The following is a 14745-nucleotide window of genomic DNA, read 5'->3' as shown; positions in this document are numbered from 1 at the left end:
GTAGCCCAGCACTTGACAGTGGGTAGATCCCCAGGAGAGGCTGAGGCCCCCGGCTTGCAACCACTCCAAGAAGAGGTTGCCATAAGTTCTGCAAAAGCATGACCATTCCTGGGAGAGGACTCCAAGAGGTCCTCTGAGATTGTCTGTGGCCATTGGCAGGTTCCCACTGGGGGCTGTCAAATGCTACCCAGGAGCTTCATAAAGAAGGAAGAGGGAAAGATCATCCTAGTAATTTAGGGCACCTGTGCAGTAGCCTAATGATTAAAGTCCTCGCCTTGCACACACCAGGATCCCATATGGGTGCCAGTTCTAATCCCGGTGGCCCTGCTTCCCTTCCAGCTCCCTGCTTGTGGCCTGGGAAAGAAGTTGAGGACTTGGGATCCTGCATCCATGTGGGAGACCCGGAAGAAATTCCTGACTCCAGGCTCTGGATTGGTTCACCTCCAGCCGTTACAGCCACTTGGGGAGTCAATCAGTAGACGGAAGATCTTCCTCTCTGTCTCTCTTCCTCTCTGTATATCTGACATCCCAATAAAAATAAATAAATATTTTTTAAAAAGGCAGTTTAGTGGCTGGTGTGGAATGGTGAGTTAAGCAGCAACTTACCACACCAGCAACCCATATGGGCATGGGTTCAAGACACAGATACTCTGCTTCCAATCCAGTTCCCTGTAAATATGCCTGGAAAAACAGCAGAAGATATCCCAAGTGCTTGGGATGTTCACCCACATGGGAGACCTGGAAGGTGCTCTAGCTGCTGATTTTGGCTTGGCACAGCTCTAGCCATTGAGGGCATTTGGGGAATAAACCAGCAGACAGAAGTTCTTTCTTTTTGTCTCTCCTTCTTGTAACTCTACTTTTTAAATAAAGAAAGAAGTCTTTAAAAAAAAAAAAAGCAGGTTAGCTGGCCATTGACCTTGGTGAGTGAAGCAAAAGGAACCATAGGGAAGGGGGCATTGGAGGTGACAGGATCTCAGGGCATGAGAAGGATCCCTAAGAGCCCACAGCTTCAGCTGCTTCTGTTGCGGGCAGTTCTGCTGCTCTGGAAGGTGCGAGGCCGGGGTAGGGTGGCAAGGAGAGAGGGGCATAGTGATTGGAAAGCTGAAGTGAGGATTCTGCAGTCCTAGCCCTTTTCAACCCACCTCCATTGTTATATTTTCTTCTTTTTAAAAAAGATTTTATTTGAGAGGCAGAGACAGCGAGTGGGAGGCAGGGGAGAGAGATCTTTCACCAGCTGGTTCACTCCCAAAGCCAGGAACCAGGAACTTCATCTGGCTCTCACTCATGCACAGCAGGGGCCCAGTACTTGGTCGTCGCATGCTGTTTCCCAGGGTGTGCATTATTAGGGAGCTGAGTCAGATATGGAATAGCTGGGACTTGAACCTATGCTGAAAAATGGCTGCTTAACCCACTGTCCCACAACGCCTGTTTCTCATTTCTTTTTTTAATAATGTTGGCTTTTCAAGATGTCAAGGAAGGGTTCTTCTATCCATAATCTCTCTATTGATTGGCTTGGTGTTTGTTTTCACTTTTTAAAAAAGATGTATTATTTTACTTGAAAGTCAGAGAGAGAGAGAGAGAAGGAGAGACAGAGAGATCTTCCATCCACCATTTCACCCCCTAAATGATCACAAAAGCTAGAGTTGGGCTTGTCCAAAGCCAAGAGCCAGGGGCTTCCTCCAGGTCTCCTACATGGGTCAAGGGTCGAAGGCCTTGGATCATCTTTCACTGCTCTTTCAGGGCTCCAGCAGGGATCAGAGATCAAAGTAGATCAAAGTGCAGCAGCTGGGACTCAATCTGGTACCCATATCAGATGCTGGCACTATGGATGGAGGATTAGCCTGAAATGCTACCATATCAACCCTGATTGACTTTTTTTAAAAAATATTTATTTATTCTTATTGGAAAGGAAGATTTACAGAGACAAGGAGGACAGAGAAAGATCTTCCACCTGCTGGTTCACTCCCCAAGTGGCCAACAGCTGGAGCTGAGCTGATCCAAAGTGAGGAGCCAGGAGCTTCTTCTGGGTCTCCCATATGGGTGCAGAGTCCCAAGGCTTTAGACTGTCCTCCACTGCTTTTTCAAACTACAAGAAGAGAGCTAGACGGGAAGTGGATACAAACTGGCACCCAAATGGGATCCCGGTGCATGCAAGGCAAGGACTTTAGCCACTAGGCTACCACGTCAGGCCCCTGATTGGCTTGTTTTTAGACTTGAAAATCACTGATTTAGTTCAATCTTTTCATTTTACATGTGAGGAAACTGAAACCTGGACCAGAAGCATCCCACAGATTGTTTCTGATTTGGTGACAATGACATAACTTCCATGATACTCAGTGAAGGCTTCCAGGTGGGACTCTATCACTCCTGCATGCGATGATACATGGCAGCATGTTGCTCAGGGCCTGGCTGCCCAGTGAGTTCAGTGATAACCATATCCATCATCAGTTTCTGAGACCAAACTGGGCCTCTCCTGTAAGCTTGCCCAGATGGTCATAACCTGGGAGCATTAGAGTCATAGATGTCTTGAGATGGCTCCCAGAAGGCCTGATAGCCACTCAGTGACAGAAGGTGAACCCTTCTCCCCACCTTCTAAGGAAGGTGTATTTATAGCAACAGTTGAATCAGAGTTTTCAGTGGGCCCCGTGAGAATTGGGCCAGAATAGGTCTAGCTCTGGAAGCCAACCCTTGGTTAGATTTCAACTCCAGACCCAAACAGGAAGGTGACTGGAGTTCAGAGACTTCCTCCTGACAGCTGCTCCAAAAGCCTGGCAATTAGAACAATCAAACAAGCAAAACAACCAGGGAGCTCCCAGCCCTTCTCTTATTCTACATTAGGGCCAGCTTGCCTCTCTGCTCCATGGAAGCCTCCTGTCCACAAAGATTTGTCCTTGAAGCCATTGGCTTTATTTTTGGGTTTTATAAAAAATATCCCACAATCATGGCTTCTCGAAGATGTGCATGTCTTAATCCTTAGAACTTTACATGATCAAGAGGAGGTAAGAGGAAGTAGGAAGGTTGACAATCAACTGATCTTAAAAATAGAGAGTGTGGGCTGGATGAGTTAGTTATCCAGGTAGGCTCAATACAAGGTTTGCAAAAGAAAGAAAGGCTCAGAGGAAGAAGGCTTGGCCCAGCACTGCTGATTCTGCAGACAGAAATGGGGCCATGAACCAAAGAACACAGGTGGCCACTGGAAGATGGAAAAAGCAAGGGAACGGATTTTCCAAGAGCCTCCAGGAGGAACCAGCCCTGTTGACACCTGGAGTTTCATCCTGCAAGACCCGTTTTTGACCCACAGATCTATAAGACAATAAATTTCTTGGTCACTAAATTGGTGGAGATTTCTTGTAGTAGCCATAAAAATATCAATGCACTATTCACAGTAGTGACTATTTGTTGAGCTTCTATTGTATGCCAGGCATTGGGTCAAGTGCTTCACACACATTCTCTTACTTCATGTCCAGAATAATCCTACTAGACATGTGTTTTTGTTATTTTCTAAGTCAATAAAACTGGGATTAGGGATATGACAAGGCATGTCCCCAAGCTGGTATGGAACGAACCTTGAAGCCCAGCTGCCCTGGCTCTAGGACTGGCCTTCCACCCACTCACCAAGACACCTCGCCTCCTCTCTGGAGTCACCTGAAGACCTCCTTAAAGAATACTGGTCTTTAGATGCCAGCCTGTAGTGTTCCTGGTCACCTTATTAATCTGCCGAACCCACCTGATCTCTCTGAGCCCCTATTTCACAGTCTACAGTAATGCCCAGCTGGGTGCCCTGTTGGGGCACAAAAGGATTAAATCAATCAGAATGTGGGTGGAAAAGGCTCCATGATCATTTAAGTGGATGAAGTTTTCCCTCAAACCACTGTCATAGCCCTTGCCTCTAAGGCATGGTCCCCAGATAAAGGTCACCATCAGTGACTCTAAGGAGTTGAGGACAGGCCAAAGCTTTAGGACACTGTACCCAAGTGGGAAACCCAGAAGAGGCTCCTGGCTTCGGATCGGCTCAGCTCTGGCTGTTGTGGCCGCTTAGTGAGTGAATCAACAAATAGAAGATCTTCCTCTCTGTCTATCTGACTTGCCAATAAAAATAAATAAATCTTAAAAAAAAAAGATGCACAAACGAACTCTTAGGAAGAAAAGAAGCCTTGGGACTCAACACGAATCCTGCAATCTTTTGTGAATGAAGAGAAGATTTGGAGCAGGTGTTACAGGGAGGCATAGGGGAGGACACTGCTTCCTCCTCCTACGCAAGAAAGAAAGATGTGTAGGTAGCAGTTGAAGAGGGCAGGACAGTATCGGGAAGTTTTTGGCAGACAGAATCACTCTTCATTGGTCAGGCTCAAGAATTCCCATGGAATCCAGAGTCAGCCAGACCTGATGTTGTACGTTCTAGGTCTAGACCTATGTGCTAGGTCTCTGAACCTTTGGGACAGCACCTTCGGGAGGGGAACTCCACTTCCACATGGGAAGAATCAGAATAATCCTAACTTTGCAGTATTCAGTGGTTGAAATAGGGAGATGAAACAAAAGGGATGGCAATGTAAGACTGTCACTGGTAACTTTGGTGTAGCTAAGTATTGAATCTCACGTACTAGAGAATCTAATCTTAAGGGGAATTTGTTTTAGAGCACATTCTAGGCAGGTTTTTAAATATCAGGGGTAGCTTGGATAGCACAGTGGGTAGAGTCCACTTCATAGCCCATAGCCAGTTCTCCTCAGAATGGAATCTCCTTAAAGGTTCATGCATGCCTATTTACCCCACAATTGTTTATTTTCACTAAGACAGTAAATCAACCTGTATACTCCACAGTAAGGAAATTAATCATGGAACTTCCTTACCATAAAATCCCATGTAAGTCATTGGAAATGTCAGTGCACATGTGTTTGTTCACCTGGAAAGGTAAACACAACATATTCCAAAGTGAAAATGTAGATGATTAAAAGTGTCTATTGTTCCTTTAAAAAAACCAAAATGTTTATAGTATTTGCATTTGGAAGCCTTAGAAAATATGCTTCAGGCTGAAAGTAGATTCCGATTTCATATTGGGCAACACAAATACAGAACATTTCCATTGTCACAGAAAGTTCTGTTGGGAAAAACTGCTCCACAAACCCAGCCCCAGATAATTCCTGCTCATGGCAGCATTGCACATGCAAGACTCTGACCCAACATTGTCTTGTTAAAAGCACTTTGAAAGAGCCTGATGGATGTTTGCTTCCCATGGACCTGGTGCCTTATATCCAATATCTCATTTGCTCCTTATCAGCTCTGCAAAGTAGACCAGAATGCGATTATGGTTTCCAGGTGACATAGGAAAAGAGCCAAGGCTCAAGGAAGAAAGTGAGTTGTTGAAGATCTCATAGCAAGTAGATGGCAAGACTAGGAATCAAACCAGAAACCTGGACTTCAGCTCACTGTTTGCTGGAATGTGTGCTGCCCAGAAGGCCTCTTTGAGACCTAAGAGTCTGGATCCTTCGTGGTGCACAAGGAAGACTAGAAATGGGGAAAGAGAGAGAACACACACAGGCATCCAAAGACAGAGCTGAGGCTAGCAGGTTTGTCTTCTAGCATCCTTAGTCTAGGACCCCTTGGCAGAGCGTGTGGAGATGGGCAAAGTGTGGTTTCAATTTCCTCTTACTCCTGGGAGGTGTAGAGAAGCAACAAATCTTTGTCCCCCGCTTAGTTCTCTCTCCTTCATTCCCAGCTCCAGAGGAGCTCTTTGTACCTACAGAGCATTACTGTGCGGTGGTTCTACCATGCACCCATCAGCCAGCCCTACTTCCCTGCCAGATGCCCAACCCCTAGCTTGAGGGACGCTGCATCCTGAACTCTGCCCTGAGGAAGTCCCAGTGGGTGAGATGGGCATCTCCTTTGATGTGAAGAAGGGTTTCAACATCCACTGCCCCCGAGCCAGCTCCCTTTTCTGCCTGGCCTGCCTGCATGATATGACACAAATCTCTACCAAGTACATGCTGCTCTACATCCAACTGTGTGTGGGCTGTGGGCTCTGAGTGGGCACAGAAGGGGAGGGTGAAGGAAGAAACACCTCTCTTGGAACCTCGGGTTTGCAGTCTGTTTTTGTTTCAAGCCCCATAACCCAAGCAACTTTCAACAACAGTCCATTGTAGTCAATCATGTGTCCAGGCAGACAGCAGATAAGCCACAGAGCCCCCCTGTGTCAGCTCAGCGTGTTCACCCAACAGCTCTCAACCAAGTCCAACTATTCCATCCACTTATCCATCCATCCTCCACGAATTATCTAAACTCAATCACACACCCACAAATCCTTTGTCAGTTCAGCCATCTTAAGCCATTTATCCTCTCTCAAGTTAACCATTATATCCATTCCTTGCCTTCCTCCATCTACCTGCCATCAATCCAACCATTCTAACAGTCAGGTCAATACAGTTGTGTCCATTTTCTCCTCCTGCTAGTTCATAGTAGACCCATCTTCCTCCTCCAAACCCATTGTCCAAGTGTCCACAACATTGTTCTGACTGAGGGGGAGAGCTTCAGTGTGTCCTGCAGAGTTCTGGGTGAGTCGGATCACTGTGGACTTTAGACAGGAGTGCCCAGGGCAGAAAGTATGAGGCAGCTGCATGCACCTGTGTTCATGGTGTGTTGGTGTGCTGGCAGAGGGAAGTGGGAATGAGGACCTAGAAGGAGAGCTAAGAGGGACCTTTGCTCATTTACCAAACAGTAAGTATGGAGCATCTACTACATGCTAGACATGTACCAGGTACTGAGGCCACAATTAAGTCGAAATGAGAAATGGCTTTTGTTGTCTGCAGAGTGACTGTCTAAGCAGGAAAGAGGAAGTGGGAAATAGAGGGATTGCCAAGTGCTACAGTAAGGACAAAACAGGCCAATGGGTAGATCTGCTCAACATGGTGTGGTCAGGGACTCATTCCCTAGGTAGCATTCAAGCTAACCCAGCCACATGAAAATGAGGCTTAAGCGTATGTGCAGGCTTCATGGCCTGAGAAGCTGAGTGATTTTTCACCAAGAACTTGGCCCTGAAGGCTTGCTCTGGCACTAGGACAAAGTGTGACCTTGAGCAAGTCACTTCCCTCTCCCTGGAAGGATACACAGTTCTCACCTGCTGGGACCCAAGGCAGAGATGGCATCTGATGGACAGTTATTTTGGTCCCTGGCAGCTGGGCTGGCCCCTGTACAGCTGTGAGCAGTCTGATGTGGTCCACTGGGAGGACCAGGTACAGCAAGTGACAGGGAGAGCCCTTTATGTGCAAGAGGCTCGAGCCAGGGATGATGGTATCTATACCTGCTAGGTCATCAACCCGCAGGATACCGCATCAGCCACCACCCAGGTCTGTGTGACTCAAAGCCCTAGGGTCTCCCCAGTCCCTTCCTAAATTCCTCCCTGGCTAGAGCAGGGGGTCAGTTCTTGTAGGGACCTCAGCATTTCCAGTACCCCCACAGAACAGTAAATACCTTCTCATTCGAGCCCTGAATCCTCTGCCTCACTTCACCCCATCTGAAAGCCATCTTTCCATCTGGTCTTCTCCCAACCTCAGGCAAAAAGCCAGGGCTGCTGGGTTCCAGGCCCTGAGGAGGGAGCCCAGAACTGCTGGTGGGCCACTGAGGCCCCAGGATTTATTCAAAACAAAACAAATGGCAGAAGTTCTTAGTCCTCTCCTAGAAAAACATAGAAACCAAATAAATAAGATTCAGCATGCTCTTGTTAGTTTCCATAACTTGCCTGGCCAGAGGGATATTATGACCACAATTGATCTAGTCCAGCTAGCCACAAGATACATGAGGGACACTGCATTTCCCACAGCTTGTTCTTTCCCCAGCCCTGGCCTCTTTCAGATAAATTCATGCCTTTTAACATGCACTCCACAGCCTACAGTGCTTGCAGAATAACAGGGGTACGGAGGAGGGGATTAAAGCTTGGCTGAAGAAGTTTGGAAAGTGCTGGACATTTTGCTCTCTGCTTCAAGATTTGCAATGCACATTGGCATATTGAAGGTTCTGAGATGTCCTGCAAGTTGCATATCTCTTTATTTCCCAAAAAGACACGGCCACTGGTTCTTTCTTTCATCAGATCATGGCTGTAGATGTCCCATGAACTGGCTTCTCAGATGTACTTTGGAGAAAGTTGCACAAACAAGTGCACACATGCTCCCATCTGCAGCTGTCCTCCAGGCTTCCACATAGCCTGGACAGACCGCGTCTCCAGAGGCAGCTCAGCACATGTTCCCTGCTCAACATCCATCACACCTGAATTTCAAGGGCCAGAAATGGGAGGAGACCATGTCCAGTGGACTGAAGAAGGCAGTTATGGACAATGTCCTTGTAAAACTGATCAAAGCACAGGCTGATTCTTCCTATCTTATCAGCCCAAGGCCTGACGCTGAAGCTGGGAAGCCTAGAGGTCTTTTGGTGCCAGTGACCTTGGTTTGCTTCAGCGACAGGACCTGTGAACCTGCTGAGGAGAAGAGGGTGTGGGGTGTGTGAGAGAAGTGCATGGGATCAGGGGAAGGAGACTGCACAAACCTTTGGAAGAAAAAGTTCTGTGCAGGGAAGTGACCAGTGACCTCCAGGCAGCCTGAAGCTTCCTGACAAGAATGTGAAGTGTACAGTTTGTTGGGATGGGTGACCCTGTTTGGGTGAGGAGCTCCAGCCACCCATTCCCGCTGCAGCAGGGAATTCCAGGCCATGTGGGAGCCTGGGGCTGGGTTGGGAGTGGGAGGAAGAGAAGTTAAGGCAGAGAGCAGGAAAAAGGAGAGGCAGGGACTAAGGCTGAGGCTGGATGGCAGCGGAGTTGCAGTCCCAAGTATAGGGGCCACTCCTCATGGATGCCTCCTCTGCAGAGGGCTGGGACTCCAGCTCTGACTATTGAGGGTACACATACCTTGGGGCCCAGGTGGCACGAGCCGGAGGGACCAGGAGGGCTGAGGAGATGAGCCAGGCCTGGTGAAGGTAGAGGAGCTCAGGTCGTGGTCCCCGGGCCGAACCGACTGGCACCACAGTGACACTGTGGCTGGTTTGGATGCCTATGGCATCCAGGGACTGCCTCCCAGCTCTCACCTTGCCCAGTTTCATTTCTGACTGGCAGGCTTTGCTTGGTGTTCCTGCTGCTAACCCTAGCCTGACCTTCAGACATCTGAGAAGGGGACACTGCAGTGACCTGGAATCATTTGGCCAGTTGCCCCAATCATCCTAGAGTAAGGGTAAACTGAGATTAGGACAAGGCCAGGGTGCAGATGGGCACAGCTGGAAGAGACTGATAAGACAGAATCAACAAACTGGGCCTGGGAGCATCTCCTCTTCTGCTGGCTGGTCAATGGGACAGGGATCACCCTGGGAGCAGTCTCAGGACCTCCCTGATTTGTTTCTTCCCTGGACCAAGTCGAGGGAAAGCACTTCTGGGGCCTGCAAAGTCCCCTAGGGGATCCTAGGTGACCCACACTCCCCAGGGCTCTTCATCTCATCCCCGCCTCCTTCTTTCCCGGGAGCAGAGCAGGTGGCTCCAGCAGTCTTCTCCACAAAGTCCTTGGAGAGAGAGCCCATGGCCTAGGTGGCCAGGAAGGAGACCTCGGTTGCGGGCACAGAGGCCAGGGGGAAAGCAGGGGAGGCGTCAGCCCCCAGGACCCGGTACAGCAGCTCTTCCTTCTCCTGCTGTAGCTGTCGCCGCAACTGCGACTCCTTCTCCAGAGTCTCGCGGGCCAGAAGCAGGTCCTCTGAGAGCTGTCTGTCAGGAAACACACAGAGCCAGATGGCTTCCTGGGCACAGCTCTTGCAGGGCCATCCCATCCTTGGCCTTCCTGAGACCCCACCACCCTCAATGTTGGCCTGCGTGGTGACTAAAGAGCTGGGTCTTGCAGGCCAACAGCTCACGGCTGCTCCAAACCCCTCCTCCCCCACTTAACAGCGTGATCTTGGACCAGTAGTCGGCTCTCACTGAATTTTAGGGTCCTCCTCTACAAAATGGGAACAATAGCAAAAGAATCCAGCTCTTGGATGGACCAGAAGATCAGGTGAAAGAATAGGTAAAGGATTTCATTAGTGAAGACCAACACAGGACACTTGTTCTGGCAGACTCAGCCCTTAGCGCTAATGCATTCCACGTTAGGCCCATTCAGCTCTACGGGGCTGGTCTTTGCTGGGCCTTCCTGGGGAGCCCATTCAGCTAGGATGGATACGAACAAGTACTAATTGGGCACTGGGAATCCAGTTTTCAGACAGAACTGGTCCGGGTTTTCCCAACTTTCAAGACAAGAGGAGTCAGAACCCTAAACAAGCACCAGAGACCACTAGTCAACCCCTTCCCCAGGCTCCACCCAGGCCCTCCCAACTGGAGAGCTTGGCACAAAACAAAACAAAACAAAAAAGTTAGGGGTGGAGGCTCCAGGGGGCAGGCAGTACCTGGACAAGAGTCCTTGGTTCCGGGCGCGGACGTGCAGGTCCTCATTCTCCTGCTGCAGGGTTGTGATTTTCTCCTCCAGCACCAGATTTTTTTCTTTCTGTAACAAAATCAGACTGTGCTCAGGAAGCTGCCATGGTGCGTGCTGTCACCGCTCTCTTATCTGTGGTCCTGGAAACACTGACATGTTCTGGATTACATGTGACATTTCACAGAGCAACACGATAAACATTTAAAGAAATAGGCGTTAACAAAGGGCTGTCAGCTTTTTAATTTTGCCACAGGAAAATGCCTGAAAAAGAATATATGTGACAGGCTTTGTGGTACACTGCTTAGTTAAGCCACTGCTTGGGTTGGCTGCATTCCATATTAGAGTGCCGGGTCCGAGTCCTGGATGCTCCATGTTTTCCATCCAGCTCCCTGCTAATGTGTCTGGGGTTCTGCCCTCCATGTGATTCCAGCCTAGTCCAGTCCAAGATACTGCAGGCATTTGGGCAGTGAACCTGCCTATGGAAGATTTCTCTTACTCTGCCTTTCAAATAAATAAATCCTTAAAGGTAAATAAAGAATGCAGCCCTCATCATGTCACATCACATCATTATTCACAAGACAGGATGTTTTGTGTTGCCAGAAGCCAGAAGAATAAGATCTATATAAGTAAAGTTGTTTGTCCTTTATGCTTTTCCCCAAAGCAGCTTTCACAGACTTTATATGGACGAAGTGAGACAGTCTGCTTAAAACAGAGTGCATGTATCTTTCAGAGGCCGGCGAGATTTCTCCCAGAGCCACACAAACTCTGTTCAGATTTGGCTCTGGGTTTCTGGCTCCTCTGTCAGGGACAGGGCCACCTGTGTCTCCCATGTCCACAGCTCCCTAGCCCTTGTTCTTGTCTATGCTGGCCTCCCGCATCTGTCTGACCTTTCAGGATTGCCTCCTTGAGTAGGTCCTGCCTGACATATGACATCTGCCAGTCCCTTCTGAAGAGCCAGGATACCAGCGCCAACATCACACAAGTGACAGCAACATAAGAAACCAAGAAAAGCATAGTGCCCATGTGACAAAGAGCCACTGCACAACCCAGACCAGCAACAGCCTGGCCCCAGCTGGGCAGCATGGGCAGGAGATGAAAGCCTGGTTGGAACAATCCAGGGCATCCTCCAAGCACTTCCCTCCACTCTCCTTCCCTCCCAGGGCACTGTGCTGAGCAAACACCCAAAGGGCAGAAGTCAGGCCCCAGCCTTGCCCGCCTCGCCTGCCTCGCCCTGTCACAGACCACAGCTTCCATGAGGAGCAGTCGCTTGTCCAGCTCGTGGATGCACTCATTCTTCATCTCAATGACAAAGTGCAGGCTCTCCAGCTCCTGCTCCCAGAATTGGCTGGGGCTCCCATAGACCTAGATGGGGACACAGTGTGATCTCATCAGATGGTACGCAAAGCAGGGCACGGGCTCCCTCTCTCTTCCCCCATTCTGCTACCAATCCACAGTTGGACACTTACAAATTGCCTCTTTCTCTTGGCTCATGGCTTTACCTCATTTTACCCCAGTAACAACCTTGCAAACAGGCTCCTTCACAGACAGGGGAAAGTGCAGTTAGGGTAGGTGAGTGGCTTGTGCCAATGAGACTGGCTATTTGTACCCAGCTCTGAGCCCAGGGCCTGTGTCCCCTGCTACTCCACGTGTCTCCCCCTGAGCCTTACTATCTCCTTCTTGCCTCCAAACTCTTGAGAGGGTAAGGGTGTCAGGTTGGGGCCTTGCCCTTGAAGAGGGGCTAGACTTCCCTGTTGCCTGACCTTGACCTTTCTGAAGATTGAAGAAAAGGCCTGCAGGTGCACAGCTACTTACCTGGATATGCTTCTTATAGTCTCGGCTCAGAATGGACTCCTCCACCCTCTTCATCTTGCCCTGGAAGACCTCTAGCTGAGAGGTCAGTCCCTCTATGGTTTCCTGGAGAAGTAGGCAGGAGAAAGACGGTCAAAGCCTGGCTGTAGGTGGGCTTTACCCCATCCGAAGTGGGAAGAGTTTTGAGTTCTTCAACCTGTCTTTGATCTCCCCGACCATAATAATGCAGGATGAATCTACTTCAGTCCAGCCTCTTGCTACACTGCCTTTGATGGCTTCCCATACCTAGAGACTGAGTCTTGGTAATCAACATCAGGGTTAACCTGTCATTCAAAGCCCATTTAATCATGTTCCATGAACTGTTCGTCTCAACTCTGCTAGCTTCCATGAACTCTTCCTTTAATTTCAAGGCACATTCTTCTCTCCCAACTTCCTTACCAAGAATTTCCTCCACCTTAACCTTGACCTTTGGGACAGAGTTACCCTCTCACAACAGCCCATGTGCTCTCCTCTTCTAGCCCTTGCCATAGCTCAAGCCTCACCTCCTCTCTCACTTCCAGGCAGCCTGGGCCTCTTAAGGCCTTTCATTTTTCTTCCCTTCCTCCACAGGAATAGTCTAGTTACACTATGGCCCAAGCAGTGACCAAAAGCCCCTTGACAGTACTTGGGAACATAAATCTCATCTCAAACAAGTCCCCTTATGCTAATATCCCAGTCACCATACTGAAAGACTTGGGTTCACAGAAGACACCCAAGTCCTTCATGCTTAGGTCAAGGCCAATAGTTATGCTGCCCTGGGATTCTGTACTGCCTTCCTGCCAGTTCTCCCCTTCACATGGACACAGCCTAGTCCTTCTCACCTGCAGGGCGGCTTTGGCCTTCTGGAAGGAGTGGGTAAGGGCTTCTTTCTCTTGTTCATGTGAGGCCTGGAGAACTGCAGGGAAAAGAGACCTCCATAAGCTCAGACATTTCTCAGAGCCCAGGCTTCTTTAGGGCCAGAATGATCTAGGTGATCAGCGGGGGCCCTGAGCAGGCAAACGAGTGGGGATGTTCTTACTCATCCTTCTCTCACCTAGATTTGTGTGGGGGGTTTGCCAGAAATACACTATTTCTGCTCAGGGATACAGAAATAACTTATACCCTGGGAAGAATGGAGAACCCTACCAGATTGTGCATGTCACCCATACCCCACTGTGGCTAAGATCCAAAGATCTTGTAGCAGTTTTTTTTTTTTTCCACCACAGACCCACAAGGTCATGGAAAACGTATGGGGCCATTGCTTTGTAAACTGGGTTGGCCACTTCACAAAACCATTAAATCATTGGGTTGTCAACCAAAGCACAAAGTTGTGGTAAGTATGTCGGAGTTGTGGCCAGATTCAACTGGCTCTGCCTCTGCTTCTCTAAACCAAGGTTTTAGAAGATCACATCAAACATCTTAAACTTGTGAAATGGGTTCCAAAAGTCTGGTGTGGTTGCCTGTTAGGTGTGATTTGAGAGTCACAGGAAGGAAGGACAGATGAGGACTTTCCTGACAGGACAATGTTATCTAGAGCTGGAACTATCAACATTCCCAAGTCAGTGCAATTCTGCTTAGCATCCCCCGTCTTCCACCAAAACCCATTGGGAAAATTCCACCTATATTTCAGCTAAAAGGAGCCAAGAGGGAATGACTAATCAATGGACAGGAAAGGGAAAAAAAAGATACAAAATAAAAGGAAAAAGAGAGGACAAGAGAGGAAAGTTTAATTGAGTCAAGAGGCCAGATATAGAGTAGTGACATAGAAAAGAATGTTCAGTAATATCAATAGGCTACAGTGGTCAGAAGCTAGGACCAGCTGAATACAAGTTATAGCCCTAGTATTTTTGCTTTTATTTTTTTATGAAAAATAGGCTGAATTTGTTCATTTATCATGACAGGCTCTCTCATTCCAGCTAAGATGGAGGCAATAAGCTTTATTGAGTTGGACTTGATGGATGTAGCAATGAAATCTGATGGGAAAATAGATGGTAGTGGCAGATTGGGCAAGAACAACAGAAAAACCAGCAGATTTAAACAAAACCCAGGATTTTTTGTGTTGCAATATTAAACATGTACAGGGTGCATCCAAAATTGCTCAGAGTAAAACAGGGAAATATCAGCTTGTCTAAGAAAAGACATTCCTTCGGTGCCAATATGAGATGCCACAGATGGCATAATAATGAAGAGTCTTTAAGGCACTCAATAAAAAATGCTCCAGGGAGGGTTCGGCCTTGTGGTGAAGTGAATTAAGCCGCTACCTGTAACGTCAGCATCCAATATGAACATCAAATCAAATCCTTGCAGTTTCACTTCCTAACCAGCTCCCTATTAATGCACCTGGGGAAGCAGCAGAGGACGGTCCAAGTGTTTGGGCCACACACACACACGGGAGACCCAAAGAAAGCTCCTGGCTTCGGGCTTCGGATCAGTCTAGCTCCAGCCACTGTAGCCATTTGAGAAGTGAATCAATGGATGGAAAATCTC

General features: G+C 48.4%; 1 protein-coding gene across 1 annotated transcript in view; it reads right to left on the bottom strand.

The window, feature by feature from the left end:
* Positions 1-8018: 8018 nt before the first annotated feature.
* CCDC69 (coiled-coil domain containing 69) overlaps positions 8019-14745 on the bottom strand; it is a 28724-nt gene continuing 21997 nt past the window's right edge. Inside the window, exons 5-9 of the mRNA XM_058677865.1 lie at positions 13101-13174; positions 12244-12345; positions 11674-11793; positions 10403-10500; positions 8019-9728 (exon numbers count right to left, since the gene is read on the bottom strand). Of these exons, the coding sequence (XP_058533848.1) occupies positions 9551-9728; positions 10403-10500; positions 11674-11793; positions 12244-12345; positions 13101-13174 (572 nt within the window). The 3' untranslated portion in view covers positions 8019-9550. The remainder of the gene's footprint in view (positions 9729-10402; positions 10501-11673; positions 11794-12243; positions 12346-13100; positions 13175-14745) is intronic.

The sequence above is a fragment of the Ochotona princeps genome, chromosome 19 (genome assembly GCF_030435755.1).
Source record: "Ochotona princeps isolate mOchPri1 chromosome 19, mOchPri1.hap1, whole genome shotgun sequence".
Classification (NCBI taxonomy): domain Eukaryota; kingdom Metazoa; phylum Chordata; class Mammalia; order Lagomorpha; family Ochotonidae; genus Ochotona; species Ochotona princeps.
Note: the sequence above shows the minus strand (reverse complement) of the source record. Positions and strands in the feature narration are given on the sequence as shown.